The sequence below is a fragment of the Vidua chalybeata genome, chromosome 10, assembly GCF_026979565.1.
Source record: "Vidua chalybeata isolate OUT-0048 chromosome 10, bVidCha1 merged haplotype, whole genome shotgun sequence".
Classification (NCBI taxonomy): Eukaryota; Metazoa; Chordata; class Aves; order Passeriformes; family Viduidae; genus Vidua; species Vidua chalybeata.
Genome location: NC_071539.1, coordinates 24,509,726 through 24,530,578, shown reverse-complemented (window position 1 = coordinate 24,530,578; position 20,853 = coordinate 24,509,726). Strand labels below are relative to the sequence as shown.

General features: G+C 48.6%; 2 protein-coding genes and 1 long non-coding RNA gene across 4 annotated transcripts; all 3 read left to right on the top strand.

Moving 5' to 3' along the window:
* Positions 1–1,273: 1,273 nt before the first annotated feature.
* LOC128792878 (G-protein coupled receptor 35-like) lies at positions 1,274–6,319 on the top strand. Of its 2 annotated transcripts, none has more exons than XM_053951756.1 (2): positions 1,274–1,701; positions 3,320–6,319. In XM_053951756.1, exon 2 carries the CDS (start codon positions 3,332–3,334, stop codon positions 4,274–4,276), a length of 945 nt encoding a protein of 314 aa, XP_053807731.1. In that variant the 5' UTR covers positions 1,274–1,701; positions 3,320–3,331; the 3' UTR covers positions 4,277–6,319. The 2 variants fall into 2 exon arrangements, with proteins under 2 accessions (XP_053807731.1, XP_053807732.1); XM_053951757.1 differs by lacking the exon at positions 1,274–1,701 and adding an exon at positions 2,085–2,166.
* Positions 6,320–11,025: 4,706 nt separating this feature from the next.
* LOC128793019 (G-protein coupled receptor 35-like) lies at positions 11,026–12,705 on the top strand. The gene has a single exon (XM_053951963.1). The coding sequence runs from the start codon at positions 11,059–11,061 to the stop codon at positions 11,992–11,994; it is 936 nt and encodes a 311-aa protein (XP_053807938.1). The 5' UTR covers positions 11,026–11,058; the 3' UTR covers positions 11,995–12,705.
* Positions 12,706–14,618: 1,913 nt separating this feature from the next.
* On the top strand, positions 14,619–17,160 carry LOC128793000 (uncharacterized). The gene is made up of 3 exons (XR_008432629.1): positions 14,619–14,783; positions 14,872–14,953; positions 15,227–17,160. It is a non-coding gene; the product is annotated as an uncharacterized LOC128793000 (long non-coding RNA).
* Positions 17,161–20,853: the final 3,693 nt, after the last annotated feature.

Sequence of the window (20,853 nt, the reverse complement as noted above, 5' to 3'; positions counted from 1 at the left end):
CCCCTGCAGCCCCTGGGGATCCACGGGGGATGCAGAGATCCACTCACAGCCTGTGGATTCACAGGGGATTCAGAGATCCACCCTCAGCCGTGGGGATCCATGGAGGATGCAGAGATCCATCCATAGCCCATGGGATCCACGGGGGATGCAGAGATCCATGGGGGATGCAGAGATCCACCCACAGCCCATGGGATCCAGAGGGGATGCAGAAATCCACTTGCAGCCCCTGGGGATCCAGAGATCCACGGGGGATGCAGAGATTCCCCCACACCCGTGGGGAAGGTGCCCATGCCGGAGCGGGTAGATGCCTGGAGGAGGCTGTGATCCAGTGGAAGACTCAATGCTTCCAGGCTGGAGCAGCCTGTCCTTGGAGGACTTCACCCCGTGGATGAGTGACCCACACTGCAGCAGTTTTGGGAAGACTGTCTCCCGTGGGAGAGACTCACATAGCAGGAAGTTTGGGAGAACTGCTGCTCATGAGAGTGGATCCAACTCTGGAGAAGTTCATGGAGAACTGTCTCCTGTGGGAGGGACGCCACGGCCTCACAGGGGAAGGACTCCTTTTCCAGAGCAGTGGAAGAAAATCTCGGTGATGAACTGACCAAAATTCCCACTTCCTGCACTGTTGGTGAGAAGGAGGGAGGGGTTGGGAGAAGAAGAGATGTTTTAAGGGCTTACTTTACTTCTTATTATCCTCCTCTAATTTTGTTAGTGATAAACTCACTTTGTATCTCTAAGATGAACCTGTTTTGCCTTGGAGTGTTTTCTCCCAATCTTGGAGCATTTTCTCCCAGTCTTGGAGCGTTTTCTCCCTATCCTTATCTCAACTTAGGAGCTCTTTGTTAAATTTTCCTCCCCTCTGCCCAGCTGTGGCAGGGGAGGGTGAGTGAGCAGCTCTTGTGGGTGCTTGGCATTTGGCCAGTGTCAAACCATGACAGCTCCAAAGACAAGAATTAACGGGACAAATCCTGAGGGAGTCAGTCTGTCTCAGAGAGATGGGATTGCAACTGCTGTAGCCAGTGGGCAGCAAAAACCATCCAAATGTCTGTGAAACACCACTGGGCAGCTCCTAAAAGTTGCAGCACCTCAATGCCACACTGGTGGCAGTGACTGTCATTACCTGGCTTCCCAGCGGCGCTGATGGGCAGAGTTACACTCCTGGCTGCCGTGCAGAGGGTGAGCCAGCCCGTAACATCTGCCACCGTGCAGGGGACAGCAGACCCGGGTCCCCGGGTGCACAGGTACCGACTGTCCCCTCGGAAAGGTCCCTGTCCCCGCCCGGGGCACCCTCTGCCACCGCAGCACAGGCTGCCCAGCCTCCCTGGGGAACCTTCTGCTGCCAGAAGGGCACTTTGCAACCATTATGGGTTTTATCTCAGAAATTGTTTTCCCACCACTGGAAAGATGAAATTTTAATTGCCGGGTTGTGAGGCGAGGAGGGGGAGCGCCCTGTGGGCGGAAAGACTGACGGCGGAGCTTGGAGCTGCCGGCCGTGGGACAACAGAGGGCACCAGAGACTCCAGCCGGAGGAAATCGGGCATAAATGAAGCACCGGTGCTCGCACGAGTTCACTGCGGGGCTCAGCACTGCCGGGCTGTCACAGCCCGGGGACGGCACTGACACCACGGCCAGCACGGATCCCCTGCCCTGCCCCGCGGCCTGTCTGAGGAGCCGGCCCGCCCGCGGCCTCACACGGAGCAGGTAAAGGCTCTTCCCTGTCCCACAGCGCTGCGTGGCAGCGTGCCCTGCTCGGCCCTTCGGGGGGTGCTTCTCCCCTCCTGCTTGCCAGCAGCCAGCCCGGTGCCCGGGTTTCCTCCTGCTTCCACAGCTGCTCTGCCTCTGTTCTGCAGCCACATCCCGCTCAGGGGTCTCTGCCCCTCACTGCAGGTTCCCATTCGTGCTCCCTGGAGCGTGGGGACAGCTGGCCCCAGGCACACGGCCTCGGAGCTGCCACCAGCTCTGTGCTTGCATGGCGGTTCGGCGGGGCTGGCTTGTCCAGCCCAGAAGGCTCAGCTGTTCCTCAGGCCACTGATACGCAGGCAGAGTGGCTTTTTCACTGCAAGGTGACCACAACAGGTTGCCAGGGAACAGCTTCAGCGTGGGATGAAACCACAGAGTGGCCCAAACTTATGAGGCTGAAAGCCCAAGAGCACCAGGACACCAGCTGTATGTTAGTTCCTCCATGAATTCCACCCTAAAAATGACTGTACGCCTGGGGTTCAGTACTGCCATACCAGTTCTGGTGCTAGGGCAGGTGGTGTGCTTTCCCTCTGGGGTTGCCAGGTCTGTCTCCCAGTCTTGGACACTAGAAACAGTTCACTTAATGCAATAATCTATTTTCACTATAATTTGCATGTTGATGTTTAGAAGCTGCTGACTTATAAGGCAATGTATTGGTAAGAGATTGTAGAAACTTGGGCACTTTCCATGCCTGGCTCATTTCAAACACTTCCTATATGAGCTGCACACAAAGTCAGATTCATCCTCTTTGCTGGTGGCAAATGCCCTGAGAATATTTAAAGGAAGAGAAGGAGATAGTCTAAATTCTCAGATTCATGTTTTCTGCCCTAGCAAAATTTTTGTTTCGTACCTTTGAAGGCTGAGATCAGGTACATGTGCTCATTTGCTCACTTTCCCTTCTTTCTCTGGGGGCCTGTTATCTGCTAGGGCTGCTGGTACCCCTGCTGAGCTGTTCCTCCCCAGCAGAGGAATGGATTTGTGTTTGGGGCACAAATCCTGCCCACAGGAGGCACCCACCCACCCAGCAGCCTACAGCAGCGTTCCCACTGCCCCTGGGAGCAAAGCCGCTGGGCTGGAAGGGCTCAAGCCCTGAGGATGTTCTCAGGTCTGTCAAGACCGAGAGCAAACCCATGGGGTGGCTTCAGCAGGAAAGCAAGGGCCATAGAGGGCAAAGGGGGAATGCTGCCCTGGGCAGATGGGGAGTGCTGCCCAGCTCTGGTGTGGACTGTCCTAAAGCCAGTGGCTCTGACAACAACAGCAGAAGCAAAGGTAACAACAAAAAATGTCATTCTGCTTTGCTATGACCTAAACTGTTTGTACCAGGACTGGAGGGATGGTGAGGCAGGCGAGAGAGGGCTGTCTTGTGGTTTTGTTCTGCCTTTTGTGGTAGCTGGCTGTGAGTGACAGTGTAACTTTGATGGCTGAGGGACTGATGGCGCTGGTGAGCCACAGAACTCCTCCAGAGGCTGCCCACATGGGCAGTGCAGGGACACGAGGAGCTGCAGGGCCATGAGAGGGGGGTACAGCCGCAGGACACTGCCACTGAGCTCAGTCTCACGCCTGCACTCTTTCCTTGCAGAGACAGCCCAACATGGAGAACTGCACTGCGAGAGTTGCATATGGTAGCATTGTGGTGCTCCAGCTGGTTGTGTACATCCCAGTGCTCGCTCTGGGGATCCCACTGAACGCGATCGCCTTCTGGGTCTTCTGCTGCAAAATCAAGAGGTGGACCGAGACCAAGGTGTACATGATCAACCTCATCGTGGCAGACACTTCCCTGCTCTTCACCCTGCCTTTCCTGCTATATTTTACCAAGTACGAACATCCCGTAGACCAGCTGTGTTTAGCCATACAAAACATCTATTTTACAAACATGCCTATGAGTGTCTTTATCATCACCCTGATTGCGATTGATCGGTACATTGCAATCAAGTTCCCTCTAAAAGCAAAGATTCTTCGATCCCCACTGAAATCAGCTTCTATCTGTGGCTTTCTTTGGATAGCAATGATAATTTACTCCAGTTTGTATCGCATACTTCACAGTAGCGATAAGGAAGGTTGCTGCTTTCGGAAACAATCTCTTCTACCTAGGTATTCCTCTTTATTCTACACTATCTGGGGGTATTTTATTCCCTTAGGGATTGTGATTTTTTGCTCAGTACAAGTCATCAGATGTCTAAAAAAGAAGATGGCCACAAGCCCTCATGAGACAAAATTATTCCAGAAGGCTGTGCAGATAGTTTCTGTGAATTTGTGTGTGTTTGCCATCTGTTTCTCACCTTTTCACATCTCACTGCTCTTGCGGTTTGCAGTGGAAGTTGCTGGAGCCCATTCTCTGATACCGGGAATTGTAACCTATATTAAGGTCTCAGCATGCTTAGCAAATTGTAACTGCTGTCTGGATGCATTCTGCTATTATTTTGCAGCCAAGGAATTTCCAGAGTTTTCTTCTATGTTCCCCAAGTGTATATTTATGAGGTCCAAGATGAACCAAGGCGAGGAGTCACAGCCACCCACGGATCAAGTGATACTGTGAACAAGGTGCACGGCAGGTGTTGAGTGCCACAATGCTGCTCAAGTTTTGAGGCACAGGCAATGGAACCACATACAGTGTTTGCAATCATTGTAGCCATAGGCATATGTACAAAAAGGGGCAAACCCCTCCAAAGGGTCTGATGTTAACTTGAATTTTGTCCTGCTGTCCTCAGTGACTTGACTCCAGCTCTGACTACTGTCTTGTGTCGTTGCATCACAGCTCCAGGTGCCTCCTGATGACAGCTTGTCTTGGTTGGCTTCATGGTCCTTCACTTTCAGTGTCTTCTGACTTGTAAACCTCTAAAAAATTTCCTCCGGGGACTGCAAGCTCATTTTCTGCTGACGTAAACTTAGAGGCAATTAACTTCCTTAGTGACAACTGACATATAGTTCCCTTCAAGTCTGTCACCACGCAGTGACACTGGTTCAGACCACAATCTGAAACCACTGACTAGACCTTGGTGAAATAAACACACGAAGGACTGTTCCCAGCACGGAAAGTGTCCCATATCCAGACATCAGGTCCACCTGCTGTGTGTCAATTCTTGGGCAGACAACATGGTGGAAGCTACAGTGCCATAAAAACAGATTAAACTACTCAGGTCATTGAGCTGATAACTCGTGTCCCAGTTTTCTTCACTGGTGTATTTTCTAATGCTCTGGCACTACTGATATTTCACTGCAAGCAGAGCAAGTAGCCTGTGTTTGTATGTGACCAGTTTAACGATTGCACACTGTTTAGCCCTCGTTCTGCCTTCTAAATTCTCTTTTCAAAGACAGGAAAAGATATGGGAGACAAATAGTGCCTGATCTTATCAACTATCTACTGCTTAAGGAGATGTGTGCGTGTCACCCATCAACAAATATGCTGCAATTAATTACCCTCAGAAAGCAAGAGGCTTCTTGACAGACATCTCTTACAATCCAGGCAAGTGGTGTTCAGCAGGGAAAAACACTGCTACTTCAGGAACAGCACAGAGGGCCTTCAAAAACATTTTTGGACCTAGGATTCCCTTCTGAGACCTTGCATCTCATTGGTTATAATGAATGCCTATTCCAAAAAGATTATTATGATTTTTTTCTATTATTTTGAAAAAAGAGATGAAGATTCATATCAACCTGTTAACCTACTGTTAATCCAGAAAGCAAAGAGCTTGCTTATTTTTGCAGATTCAGTCATGCTCATGTTCTCTCCCAGTTAACATGGAGAACTTGTTCAGTTTCCAATGGGCTCCAAATAGGTCATCTACTCTGAAATACAGAAGAGCAATGCTTTTTATACATGTGGCCTCACATATAAGTGTTCCTTTTTCCCATTGTAAAGGGGAAATTAGTTGACTTCACAATCTCTGTCATCATGAAGATTTTTTTGCTGTTTCCACTGAATGCGATGACAACAAAACAAAAAAAATCCATACGTTTGCAAGTGAAAATAAAGATGTGTCATAGTAATATATCTATAAATAAATGTTTATTTATTACCATTATACATCATAGTCCTCTACTCTTAATGCTAAACCTATACTGGAGACTGTGGAAAAGACTTTGCTACTCAGATATAATATCTGCCTTACAGCAGGGTATTTAACAGTGGAACCTAAAGTTGAACAAGGAACTTTCTGATTATCTGAAGATACATGTTCTACCTTGGACAAAAATTATTATCTGGTTTATTTGTCAAGTTTAGGATGGGTTTCTGGCATCTTGCTTCAGTCTGAACAAAGCCTCAGCTCCCTGAGTGCTCCCAGTAAATGGAATAGATGAGTTTTCAGACCCTGGGCCACAACAAACTGCTGGCCACCATCCAGCACTGCAATAGCAATCCAGGAGGATGGTGACACCCTTAACCCCAAATCTTTTCCACTTCCTAGCACAAAAGTCTGGGAAATAGTAGTGGGGACCAGCCACAGCTGCCCTGAACAGCAAGACTGAACCACTGCATTTTACCAACATTTCTGCAAGATACAACTTTCCTGTCCCTTAAAAGAAAAAAAATGCTAATAATTGTTTCTATTCAGCTTGAGAGAAAAAAAAATAAATAACAAACCACAAGGAAAATCTTACAAAATAATTTGGAATCTTGTTTTTATGTGAGTGAGTGAGTGAGTAGCCATTGGATATGGCATTTTTGGCCCTTCTATGTATGGAAGGGAGGGGCTGGCATTAGACAGTATTTTGCTGTTGTGTGGCATTTGGGCAGGCCTGAAAACCGAGTTCTTACCAGAGGTTTGAGCTCCATGGGGCTGAAGGACGCATACTGGGGAGCTGTGAGCTGGGTGCTGTTTTCAGGTGCTGGAGGCATCTCTGGTTTTGTTTCCTTGGCACAGCACAGCTGTTCCAGGGGTGAGCACAGCCCGGCAGCCTCCAGGGAACTCCACAAGCCCTGAAGCAGCATCAGGCTCTTGGGAAGCACAGGCTTTTCTATGCACACATATGTGTGCATACATACTCAGCTGGTCCCTGGTGCTGCTGATGCCTTAGAACTTTAGCTTTTATGTTTTTCATGTGTTCGTAATCCTGCAGTTCTTTAGTGTATAACTCTGAACTCCACACACAGTGTGAGCTGCTGCTTTCCCATTTTGGTCAGACACAAGCAATTCCTCTCCAGGCCTGGCAGTCAAGGACACCTCACTGCCTCAGGCTCCAAGAAATGGAAACAAAAGTGAGTTGGGGGGAGCAAACTTGGGGTAAATGACTTCATTACCTGAAGCTGGAATTGGAAGATTAACCCCCAATATGCAAATGGCCCAAACTTATAAAAGTGTGAAAACCTGTGAGCCATGGTCCATTTTTGGGTGTAGCCCCGGGGGGGCTTCGTTCGCCCTAAATGTTCCTGAAGGCCCTTCAATAAATAGAACTTCTTTTTATTCCCTTGTCTGGCCTCTGTTTTTAGGTACCCTCAAAAGGCATCACTGCAGGAGTGTGGGGAGGGTTGCAGCACAGGAGCCCTGACTGTGTTTTCTGTTGCAGGCAATTCTGTGCAGTGCTGGGGAAGGGGAAAGGGGAAACAGCCCCAACAGCCAGGGCTGGTCACTGTGTGAGATTGCTGCACTTAGCCTCAAACTGCCATTTGATGTGATAAAAAAAAGACTGACATGTTTTGCTCTCAACCCTACAGTTCTCTTTTGGTCAAGATCTGCTGTTGCACCATCCCTTCTGGCTATGAGAAAGGCAGGAAAGAATCCCCACAGGGCAGAGGCACTGCAGGGCAGCCCAGAACCCTGTGTCCTCTCCCTGTGTGGAGATGGTACCAGCAGCCCTCCCATCCTGCCTGAGGCTCTGCACTCTGACATTCCAGGAGCTGCAGCCAGCAGGACACAGGAATGCTGGGGAGATGGAGATTTTCTCTGGCAGGGAAAGGAGGCAGGACCCCGTCGATCTGTCTGTCAACTGGCCATACCAGTGGTTCCTTACCTTACAGGAATATTTTGCCCCACTGGCTACTTTCATTAAGAAAATCACTTTTCCAGGCACAATGTGGTGGATGCTGGTGTCAGTGCAAGGTCCTTTGGGGCTCGCTGCAGGCACCAGTGCAGCCTGTACAGGCACCAGTGCAGCCTGTACAGGCACCAGTGCTCTGCAGTGCTGCCGGGCCCGGGAATACCCTGCCCGAGAGCTGCCAGCAGGGAAGTGAGAACGCAGCACAAGTGTCACCTCCACTGCGCCACACGGGGACAGCACTCGCAGGACTGAGACAGAGGAACTGCAGAGGCAGGGGAAATACCAACAGTGGTCCTTGGCAGGGCTGATAAAACCTGTGACTGCGTGGAAGGAGGGGACTGTGAGCAGCTGCAGACGAGGGTGGCTGATGGAGATACGAGGTGGAGAGAAGGATGGGGATCCTGATGCTGTGGTGACCAGGAATCAGGCACAGACCCAAAAGCCTCAGCAGGAGCCATGTAAGTTCTCTGCAGACAGCACTCTATCCTAGCTTTGCCTACTGGTAGCTTTGACACATGCTGGTGAATCTGCTGCTCACAGCCAGGTGCTTTGTGCCTTGTGACATGGCTTCTCCCTCTCTTGAGACCTCACTTGGCTAATGAGACCCTCATCTGGCAACCACAGCACCAAGCTGTGGATAGGAAGCATCACACTGAAGAGGTTCTATGAGCTGAGCCCCTCCAGGCATGACTTTGATGGCTCATGGTTTATACCACTAGTGATTGCCTGGACACAGACAAGAGGAGGCTGTGAACAACACTTGAGGATGATGCAAAGTTTTCTATACAGTGATGAAACTAGCACAGCCCAGAATCTGGATGATTTTGAAGACTAAAGTACCAACAAGGACCATGACATAAGAATGTTGTTGGTTGAGGATTGATGAGCTGGGCACACTAATACGTCAGTATTGTAAGCATCCACCAAGGAGCAGCCCCAAGAAAGGCAAAAGCAGTCCCTGGAAATTTAGACGTTTGTAATATATTGTGGCTGTACACTAGGATGGAATTACTTTCAAAGGGTGTGAATGTGATGTCTGCGATGTGCAGACAATGCAGAAATACTCCGGAAGCTGCCCTAAGGTGACCTGGAAAGTGGAAAGGGGAAATACATTTGCCCAAGACAGCAATTCAAGGTGCTAATATCAGGACCTTTAAGCTCATTGATCAACTTGTCTGAGCATTTCTGGTAAATAGGCTGTCGTGGGGAGCCCAAGAGCAGCCCCTGGAACACAGGCACCTGCAAACACTGAGCAGTCACAAAGCCAGCAGGTCACAGGGTCACGGTGCCACGTTTTCTCAGAATTGCTAGCTGAGAAGAGCTATGGAAGACACGAGAACTACTATGATTCAGAGTGAAATGCTTTATGATAATCACAAAACTGCCTGCAAACCACTGCCCTCACCTCTCCAGCAGCTGCAGGACTGTTAGGGCTGTTCTGTCCCACAGCTCAGGCAGTGTGACAACAGAAGCCATTCCTGCTCCAATCCCAGGGGTGGCACTCTGGAAGGCAGAGAGAAGACCTCAGGACCTTCCAGGGCAATGGGTCCCCTCCAAGCACAGTCTGTAGGGCGAGGAGGGTCAACAGGCATTGCCCAGTGAGACATCAGGCAACGGAAGGTAAAGGAAAAACCCAAAGAGATTCCACCTCCAGAGGAACTGCTGCAGGGATGCAGGGCAGACAAGCCTTTCACCTCCCTGCAGGACTATTGCAGGCTCCTCAGTCAGCAGGAGGTGGTACAAGCCACAGCAATGGTGATGACAGAGGAAGCTCTGCCCTTTGTTCAGGAGGAGTGCGGGTGCTTTCTCGGCCAGCGTTGCTGCTCTCACAGCCACCAGAAATTGTGATCAGAGGACACCTCACTGGTCATGTGCAAGGAGCACTGCTCGTCGTGCCTGCACAGCACTCCACAGCTGGGCTGAAGGAACTCACTCTCTGCAAGGACAGCAAGAGAACAGGTAATTTCTCCTGGCTATTTACTGACACAGTTATTTGCATTCTGCAAGGCATCGCCTTTCCCCGGCCATGGTGGAACACCAGAATAGGGATGAAGAAAGAAAGGGCTGGAGCCAATATATTTTCAAATGTTCATTTTGATGCTGACCACATCTGACACGTTTTGGAATGCTTAAGGGCTGTCTCAGCCTTTGCTAGATCTTTTCTAGGTCTCTCTGTTATGATCTTTCCTTCTGTCTTATGGGCTCATAACGCATTTCTCATGTCCAGAAGACAGAGCTGCTGCAGATATCTGCTGTACCACATTCCCTCACCTCTTCAGAGGTCTCCTGGCATGATTCCTCTGCTGCATGATTTTCAAAGCTAACCAAGACCCACAGATGCACATAAATGCTGCAGCACTGCCTTATGGTTTGCTCACTGGGGATGCTTTTGAGACCCATGAACCTTCCCCCATGGAGCCACGTTCCCCTTGCAGGGAAAACCCAAAGACATGTCAGACATCCCGGGTCTCTTCTGTTCATGAACAGTTGCACCTGGAACATGCTTCTGCATTAACTCCTCCAAAGCTGGAGGGCAAACAGCAATATTGCCCTTAGATCCAAGGTGATCAAACCACCCGCTAGACCAAACATAGCTCACCTCTTCCACATCACATTCCTGCCATGGCATAGGTGAGTTTCTTTTGTCTTGGAATTGTGGCAGATTGCTATAACACTTCTGAGATAAAGAGCGGCTTTGACAATCCTTGAAAGGCAGCGAGCAGACCCAGTACTCAGATTCTCAGTGCAGCCCTCTGAGTACAGAATTTGATGGCAGCTGAAACCAGTGAGAGATACAGTAATAAGAGATACACTAATAATTGCTCATATCACTAATGAGAAGTGATGCAGAAACTTCTCAGGACTGAGGGAAAGGACAGCTGTCCTTCTGCTGCACATCTGTGACATTTTAAGCTGTGAGGTCACTGGCTGGCTTCCAATGAGCCCTGCTATAAGGGAAGGGATGAGAGTTGGGTTTTGGGATCCCCTTCCCACTATCAAATGTTTGCAATGGCTCACATAACTCCTTGCTGCAGGATATCTGCTGCTGCCTGATCCAAGTCTGAGCCAAAATAAGGGCCTAAGCCCTTTTCCCTGACACTCTCCAGGAGTCGTCTTCCCTGCACAAGACCCAGGGAGAATCTAAGTGTTTCTGTCCTTCACAACTGATCAGGCTTGTGTCCCTGTCCCTCTTCTTCCCACTAGGTACCCTACATCAGGTTTTCATGGCTGGCAAAGCCCTGAACTCTCTCAATTACAATTAACCACTGATTCAGTCCAGAACCTCCCTTGTAAAAGGCTTAATTTCCTTTTGCAGGAACTGTACGTTTTGATACTCCCAAAATGAACCACAGCAGCTGCAATATCACAGCCTATGAAATATTTTCACTTTTCCAGCTGTGCGTTTACATCCCAGTTTTGGTTTTGGGCATTGTGCTGAACGTGTTGGCGCTGTGGGTGTTCTGTTGCAAACTTGGCAAATGGACAGAAACCAGAGTATACATGGTCAACTTGGCTGTGGCTGACTGCTTGCTGCTCTTCACCTTGCCATTCAAAACTCTGTCCCAGTTCCAGCACCTGAAGGTGGATGGGTGGTGCTTGGTTCTGGAAGGTGGCTATTTCACAAACCGCTTTATGAGCATTGGTATCATCACCCTCATCGCTGCTGATCGGTACCTTGCAATCAAGTACCCTTTGAGATCCAAGGCACTGAGGTCGCCGCTGAAGGCAGCTTTTGTCTCTGGATTCCTTTGGATAGTCATCGTCTGTGAGACTTCCCTCATTAAAAGCTTTGAGGACCGAAGAGAGGATGATTTTTGCTTTGAAAAATCTTCTGTGACACCCTCGGTGATCACATTGTGTGCCATTATTACAGGGTTTTTCATACCGCTGCTCATCTTGAGTTACTGCTCCATAGAAATCATTGCAGAGCTCAGGAGAAAGAAGAATGACGACTGCTGCAATGAAATGCTGACCAGGAAAGCAGTCTACATTGTGTCTGCAAACATGGCTGTGTTCATCATCTGCTTTTTACCTCTTTACCTCGGGCATCTCCTCCGCTTCGTCCTGGACTCCATCAGCTCCGACTGTTCAGCAATACAGGGCATCAACAACTTTGTTCACTTTGCCTCCATCCTCGCCAACACAAACTGCTGCCTGGATGCCATTTGTTACTACTTTGTCAACAAGGAATTTAAGGAAGCGTCTTCCAAGCTAGCAAAGTCCAAATCTGAGGCCAGTGAAGAAGCTGCAATTCAGCTCCCACATGTAACACATTAACAGAAACCACATACAGCACGCATTTTATATTAGTTCTGTTCAACAGGGACTCACTAGCAGGGTTTCACTTGCTTTTTGTAAGAGTGGGATGGAGGGACATTCTACTGAAGGGAAACATTCAGATACATGATTCAGCTCTGAATCAGACAACCACAGCAGTCCAGGTCCTCATCTAATGATCTAGATTGCCACTGACAATTCTCTGCCTTAATGCAAATTTGCATAAAGTGATAGATTTCCCCTGCCAAAAATCCCCTGTCTTTCATTTTCCCACCATACCCAAAAGAAGCACAGGCACTAGTAAAGATTTGGGTTTTGTCTCTTATCCCCACCTTGGATCGGTGTTTGTGCAGCTGTGACAAAGAAATAGGCTATTCCAAATATCAATGAATTTTTAAAAAATCAGAGTGAAACCATGCAGAAGAAGAAAGGATGGTGTTTCTATAAGTCACAGTTTTACTGGTTTTTATTTGCTAATAATGCACAATCCCATAACAGGCATATTTAGCTTGCTTTAAAGAACTTTACAGCAGTGTAACAACTACAAAATGGTCATCATTACAAGCCAAGGTCAGAAGAAATTGCAATTGCTTGTACTGGGGAAAAACTTTACATCAAAAATGTTTGAGTCAAATGGCATTAAAATTAAATAAGAGTTGGTGCAGGGCAGTGGAACAAGGACACTGTACTAGGATTCTGTTCAACCTTATAATGTAAAGGATTGTCTAAAGTGGTAGCAAAGCTGTTCCAAAGAAATCAACCTAAATAAAGTTGTGTCTCTAGCATGGAATTCAGTTTCTTAATGAGGTAAATGGGAGATGGGGTGGTAGAGGACCTGCTGTGCTGCCTGTCCAGGAGGAACAGCTCCCTGTTGTCCAAGCCAGGAGCAGTGGGTGTGAGCTCCATCTGGGACTAGGATTTTCTAATTACCCTGTGGTAATTTTACCACAAATACCTAAAAAGTAGATGAAACCACTCAGCAGCTTCAGACCACATACCCTGAGCTGGTCTTTATCATGCACACACCTCCACTCACAACTCCACTCACACCTCCCAACCCCAGGCTGGGCTGCTGGATTTGTTTTGGTTTAGGGCAAATTTGGGACGAAACTTCCAAGGGGGTTTTTCTAGAAAGCAGATTTAAGTGGCCCTTTTCCCAATTAGTTCGGGGAAAGATTTCTTTGGAGAAAAGAAGAAAAAACCCTGTTTATTTAACAAGCAAAGTATTCACAAGTATATAAAAAAAGAACAATATTAAACAATAAAATTTCTCGTCGTTTTGAAGAGATGGCAAATTCAGAAAGTTTTTTTGGTGGGGTGTAGCTTGGCTCATTCAGTCTCTTATCAGTCAGTCCCTTCTGTGCTGGAAATGCAGCATCCCAGCCCCAGTGGGCCACAGGTGTGAGCCCTGCGTGTTCTTCTGGGTTTGCAGTCCAAAGCAGGGCCAATGAGTTCCAAGAAAAGGAAAAGTCACAGTCTGGGGAATTTCTGTGCTTCAGTTAGCTAAAAAAAAACCTAACTAAAAAGCAAAGGACAGTTCTTTCTTGCTGTCTGTGCTGCAGACAGCAGTCCGTGAGAAGAAATTCAGGGCAGCAAGTGCAGTTTCTGCAAACAAATGGTGCACTTTTTTTTATTCCCCTTCGCTTTTGGAACCAGTCTGAAAGGTGCAGAACTTAATATCCAGCCTAAAGAGAACAGATGACTGGGGATACAAGTATCATGAAGTCACCCTAGGACAGCTGTTGTCCACCTGCACATGCTGGGCCCAACCCTGCTGCCACAAAAACATCCTTACAGTTCCCACACCCAGCCCTGCCTTTGTGTCTCCTCCTTGTCAAGGCAATGCCAAAAGGAGGAACCCCCTGCTGCAGACAGTGGCTGAGCAGAGCCCTCCATCCACCTGGGCAGTGGCTGTTCAGTGCACAAGACAGCAGCAAAACCCTGCCAGCTTCCCAGGGGATGCAGGCTTCTCAGCATGCTTCCAGAGATTCAGGTAGAAATGGGGATATCTGATATGTTATCACCAAAATCTGAAAGCAGAGTCTTTCCTTTGCTCACTACACAATGGGGAGTGAAAGGAGGAGAGGCTCTGGCTGCAAAGACCTCCTAAGGAGGTTGGTTCATCTCCCCTTCTCTACGCTTGTATTTTCTTTGAACACATCAAAGCGGCAAAGGGTGCTGTGCATGCAGATATGGATTGTCTGCTGCTGGCTCAGCCCAAGGGTCACACCCTGCTTCCCCAGCCCTGCTGCTGCTGGTGGCTCTCCTGCATCACTGAATAACATCTGCACCTCTGTGATCTGATGGATTGTTCCCCAGTAGAGCTCAACAGATCTTTAACATTCTCCCCCCAGTACAGGATTTGTGGGGTGATAGCAGGTGATTTGAGAGATCACCTGATTGCCAGTGTGTTTTTTCTATACCTCTGGCCTCACCAGCATGGATGTGAGCTCCTCAGAGGTGAAAGCTCTGCACAAACCAAACTGCTGTTTAAGATGGGCAAGAAAAAAACACTTCTACTCCACCAACCGCTGACAAAAAGGGTGGGGGAGATGCAAAGCAGCCTGTAAACAAAGCACTTCCCAGCACGCTCTGCTCACCCACCTAACTTCCAGTAACGCCTCTTCCTCTGGCAGCCCAGAGACAGACACCATGAGTGCCTGCCTGAGGCAGCCAAGCTTCCTCCCCACAGAAACCTCACAGCAGAGCCTCTGAAATTTCTGTTCTTCACCATTCAGACAGGGCAGTCAGGGATTCAGGAGTGCTGGGGCTGAAATATGTGGCACAAGGTACAAGAGGCCTCCTCAAGTTCCCCAGCTAGAAAACTGGTTTTTACTGTTCTGTTTATTAACTGTCTTTTGCTCTTCCCATCTGGAGCTTTCAGGCTGATTTAGTAGAACGAGTGTCTTCAAAATTCATGACCCACCTGGCCAAGCTCTCCCACTCATACAGAGAAGAGGTAAGAGAAGAATTAAGCAGTGAGGAGGCAGCAGTGATATACAGGTATTTCTGGTGGGCTCAGCAACCTCTGGGAGACAAGGGGGATCCGAGCACTTGCCAACAAGATACTGATTCTTCCACCACTGCCTGGAAGGCAGACCATAACTATCCAGGCAGTGCAGGCCTTGCCTGGCTTGCTTTTATCTTGCTGCAAAAACCTCTCACCACATCCGCCAGCTTTCGAGTATGTGCAATTTAACCTTCACAGCATAGAATACACTCTACCTTTCAGATTTCCCAGATTTCTCTGGAGCCAAGGCTGGACAACACCAACACTGTGCTTGCCAGGTGAAGAGGGCACAGGTGTGAGAAGGGCTGGAACCTCCACCTCTCAGACTCCCAACTTGCATGACTTCACCCTGCCCTCGTCAGGCCACGCCACCCCCCAGCAGCTGCAGGACACAGGCAGCACAAACATCTTGCACTGGCAGCTCCTACATTATAATAATTCTATGATTTTATGAATTGATGATCAAGCTGGATGCAGCCAGTGTGATACCTGTCAAAACACCAAATGGATATGTTACACAACCAGGTGGAAGCAGAGCAGCTGCAGCACTAGAGGTGGCTGCACAGGGAGGACACACACACAGAGTGCAGGTACACATCCCAGGCTCCCTCTGACTTTCATGTTGATGCTCACAAAGATCTGGTAACATCTCACACCAAATTTCTTGCTTGGGGCTTTCCATTTGCTTTTGTTGTCACATTTTAACAACGAACTCTCTGTTAGCCAGGGCGGCTGAGTGAAAAATGAGAGTTCAGCTGAATGTCAGGTGTGGGGGGAAAGTGTGAAAGCTGCTACCAAAAAGCCATGACATACTTCAAAAACATTTTTATCTAAGACAGAAAAAGAGGGCACTGCTGGGGAAGTGAAAATGGGAGTGACTCATTATCGTTAGCTTGAAGTAGAAGCAATCTCTCAGTTTCTGAATGAAGCTCAGAGCCATCACTCCAAGGGGTGAGCTGTCCCGTGTGGGCAGTGCCCGCCCCAGCCAGGAACAGTGCCATGCACTCCTCATTCCTCGACATGCTGAAAGGCTGCAGCATCTGCAACCCTGTCCATCAGAAACCCTGGCACAGTCTGCCAGCAGCTTTGCTTTGCTAACTTCAAAATCCCACTTCTGCCTGCTGACATTTTCCTACCAAGGCGAGCACTCTCTAATTCTACCTTTCTGGCCCTTGACTTTCCAGCCAGGCTCCCTGCTTTGGTTCAGTAAAAATCTGGCACAGATATTTCAGGCCTGACTTCCATCAGCCTCCAAATTGCAAGAGCAATTCTGTAAGTCTTTAGCCCTGTGGGTTTCACAGCACACAGTTAAAACCCTTGCTCTGTGTGGCTGTATAAAAACAGGCTCCAGAAGCACCACATTTCCCCCAAAAGTCACCTTGCACTGCCAGGGACCAAAGGACCAGCTGTTCTCAGTGCCACAGCAGAGGCTCTGCACCATGTCCCCAGCACACCATCCTGCACACCCCACATGGCTCACACAGCTCCTCTGCATTGCTGCACCTATTTCATGACTTCCCTGCATTTATACCTCTGCCTGTCACAAAGGTTATTTATCACCTGTTTTTCCTGAGAAGAGCTCTCAGTGGCAGAAGGAAAGGAGCTGCCTGATCTGATCTGGTTCTGTGGCAGAGAGGCAGCAATGGGCATTTTCTCAGCAGGCAGTGCGGGCAGAAAGCCAGGAGTGATCCTGGGGCAGGAAGGAAGAGATTCTTGTTTAACCTGTAATTTAACAGTCACATCTTTTACTGCTGCTCACTTCCTTTCCTTGCTGGTTATTCTGCTGAATGGAAGATGCTGCTGGTACCCCAATACCTTTCTACTCCCCCTCTGACAACTGAGCAATCCTGGAGATTTAAGTCCTTTATTTTACCACTCCGAGGCTGCTTCCTGCCATGTTCTGGGCACTGCCCATGCCAGGCTGGAGTGCCCTGGGGGCTGCTCCCTGTCCCCTCTGCCAGGCCCAGGGGCCAGAGCAGGCTCTGTGCCTGGGAGGAGCACACCCACCAGTGCATCTTTGCTCTCTGCCACTGCAGTTACAGGGTTCCATCTCAAATGGTTATATTCACAGGGCTTTCGTGATTTTAGAGGGGGAGTGGGTTTGGCTTTGGTTTTGTTTTGAAAGAAACAGAACTTTGAAACATGTGAAAGGTGAAATAAACTGGGCAATAATAAAAGATAAGTGCCTTTAATAACATGACTGGAATTTTTTCTTTTGCGACTTGGCTAGACTCAAATGGTGAATTTTGCCCCTTTGGGAAGAGCAGATAATATTTTCAGTATGCAGAGAGCAGCAAGGGATGATCTCACCTCCTGACTCCTGGGGGGATGGATGGTCTGCAGCACTCCCAGCTCAAACACAACAAAACTGCTCCAGATACACACATTTGGGGTTTGGTGGGCATTTTCTTTTGTTTTTTAAGATCCTTCTGTTCTCACCACTCACATCAGGGACCCCAGATCTATTTCAGTCACAGCAGGGAGTTTTCAGTAGAGGCAGAGCTTTTACCAACTCCCTTGCTAGGCAAAGCCCAGTGTAGGAAATGGAAGCCCTGCAATGAGCTCCCCTGTTTTCAGATGCTCAGCTCCTGCTGGGCTGCCCAAAGAAAGACCACCTGGACAGCCACTGCCTTCCCCCAGTGAAAGGGAAGTGGGTCCCACCATCTGCCTGCCTGGGACAGGGATCCTAACCTGTCAGCATTCCCTACTGGTTTTCAAAAAAATAAAATAAAGATTAAAAAAAAAAAATAAAAAAAAAAAATAGAGAGATGTCAGGGTCGGGTTGGCAAGACCCCAACAGTGTGAAAGTCCTTTTTCCCTAGCCCGGCAGCCAAAGAAAAGGTCTGGAATGCATGAAGCTGAGTTTTCAAGGTTGTTTATTTCTCCTTATCTATAACAGTTTCTCTCTGACCTGCCGAGGTCCATCTAGTACAGAAGCCATGGCAGTCTGCTGCGAGCCCCAGGCGTCTCCCACATTATATACCCAAAATTACATGTACCATGTTTACAGCTCCCATACCAATACCTAAAATCTGTGTTGGACAGTGTGTCCCCATCATAGACCAACAGAAAAGTGTCACCATCACAGCAAGACATGGAGGACAAGAAGAAAGAAGAAAAGGCTAAGGCACGCCCAGATTCCTCCATCCTGTACCCCTGAATTACATTCTAAAAAAACCCAAAATTCTACTTTTTCACCCTGTGCCAATTCTCTTATTACACTACTCGAACCCTCTTGGCTTTTAATTCCTCATATAAGGTTGGCAGCCTCTCCCATAGGCAAAAATCAAAGCCACAGGTGTTTTTGACTTGTTGCCAAGATCCCTGAGCCCCCTGCCAGAGTCTCGAGGCATCCAGAGCAGCCAAAGGGATGTTCTGGACTCCGACAGAGAGAGAGAGAAAAGGCCTCCCACAAAGATGTGGGCACAGCAGAAAAAGCACTCTGTTTCGAAAAGGTAAAGGTTTCCCAGAGTTTACATTTAAAGACTCACCCCAGGTTTGGACTGTGCTGCTGGTGACAATTTATCTACATGATCATTGTGAAGCAGACTTCAAGTGAAAACACTGAAACCAGTTATGGTATCCAACCCATTTCTGGTTGCTTTGGGTTTTTTTTTAATCGATGCACATGGGCTTTTGTTCACCAGTAAATGCCAGGCTGACTTATTTTCACTGGTGTATTTCAACACTTCCTCATAAACACACATCCTCATAAACACACATCCCCACTTCTCCACTTACCTTCCCTTGAAACATTTCCCTGTTTAACATTTTAACATCTTTATTTTCATGGTAAAAGTGATGCAAGGAGGGCTTGACCCTCTGCTTTCACCTGGTGGAGGTGAAGAGTGTGAGTCCCTTCTGGGCCAAGGTTTCCAGCTGCACAAAGGCACAGCACATCAGATGGCACAGACAGAAGAAAGAAATCACAAAAGCTGATTTTTGTGCAGTTTAAACTTCCCCCCCTCAGTGCTGGCAAAGGCCCTGACAGTGCAAAGGTCTCAGCTGGTGTCAGAGGAGGGACACAGGGGACACACAGCTCCAGGTGCAGCACACACACCCTGTCCCTTGCTTTTGGCTCTGGTGGTACTGGTCTGCACGGGCTGTCCCCAGCACAGGCACTGGCCTGGCCTCTCTCCTTGCATGGCTCATTCCTGGATCTGCACTGGAGCCACCCCACAAACCTCTCCTCCGTGGAAGGATGCATGGGGAAGCTCTGGTAAACTTTCAGGCTCATCCCTGATGCAATAAATGCCCTCCCTTGGCTCCAGGTGTGCATTTACCTCCCCTTCTGCCATGGGAACCACCCAACCAGTGCCACTTTTCATGCCCAGCCAGTCCCAGGATCCTGCTGCAACTGGAAACTGTCTTTTTGCCACTTTTGGCTGTGAAAGAGGAGAGAAATGGGGGTAACAAGGTCCAGAGAAAAAGCAATTTAGAAATTGCTGTTTCAGTGATGATACTTTCTAAAGAACAAACTGTGCAGCAGTTTTATCTTTCAGAGGCTTCCCTTCCTCAGGTTGTTCTGTTTCATCAGAAGCCAGTGCTTGCCACAGTCACCCAACGTCACCACAACACTGCCAGCAAACTGTCCCACAGGGCCCAGCTGCTCAGCAAAGCCACCTTCCTCCCCTGCCCCAGCTGCAGAAACAGCAGCTTCCCCTCCCCTGGGAGCTGGGCCTGACCAGGGTGAGGCAGTGAGAGAGGAGGGAGGGAGGTTCCCATGCCTGCAGGGCAAGTTTAGGTCAGTAGCCCTGGGATATTCCCAACCCAGCCCCGAGGTGCCCAGTGCACCACGAGGACTTCCATAAATGCAAGCGAAAGGAGAAAGAAAACAAAAAATAACCCAAAAAAACCCTCACCCAAGAAACAAGAGCCAAAACAGCACACAAAGCCAAAACCATCTCAGCAACAAGAAAACTATCTACTGGTTATAGAAAAGGCAAGTCATGACAAATTCTTGGGTGTGCAGAGATATGGCCACTAAAGAGGGAAACGAGAGGTTCCTTGGAAAACTATTGCTATTTCCAGCAGCCATTTGGACTTGCCCTTTCCAAGTCTGGAGGATCTTTTTTCCCTTTTTTTATCATCCTCCTCATCATCATCATCATCCTCTTTAAATAATCCCAGAAGCAGCTCAGCCTTTGCAGCACTCAGAGGCAGATTTTGGAGGTCAGAAGTGGTTGCTGCTCCTGAGTTATCCTGACCAGTGCTAAGCATCCTGCCCCAGCATGGAGCAGTCACCCAGCCCATGGCATTTTTGGTGTGTTATCAACTGCAGCAAAATTGATCTGATAGAAAGCCAAAAAAAAAAAAAACAAACAAAAAAACACTAAAAGCAAGCAAGCAAACAAACAAAAGCTCAAAAAAACTTTTCTGCAAGAAGCACACAACTTTTGTCTGTCCCTTTGGCACTGTCTCACACTCCTTTCCCTTTCCTTTTTTTAAGAGTGACCATTCCTCACCTAAGGCCAAGATGAGATGGTCAGAATGGTCAGAATGTGTTTATTACAAACAGGACCAACAAATTCAGGGATCTTTCCAGGCTGCTCTGTGTACCTACAGCCCCAGCTGTCACACTGGAGGTGTGAGCATGCTGACAGCCTGACTCTGCCGAGGCAGAAGTGGAAACCATAGCAGGAGGACATTGCTTTTCACCGATGAGCTTGAGCTGTGCAAGCCCCTTTCCTCCTGCAGCAGGTTTTGCTGCTCTGCACCAGATGCTCCCCTGGTGCTGCAGATTGTGGCTCTGCTGTGAGGCAGGGACATGGTGGAGGATAAGCAGCAGCAAACAGCATAAACACCTGGCAAACAGCAGCATTTTGGCCTGCAAGGTAAAAACAGGCTTT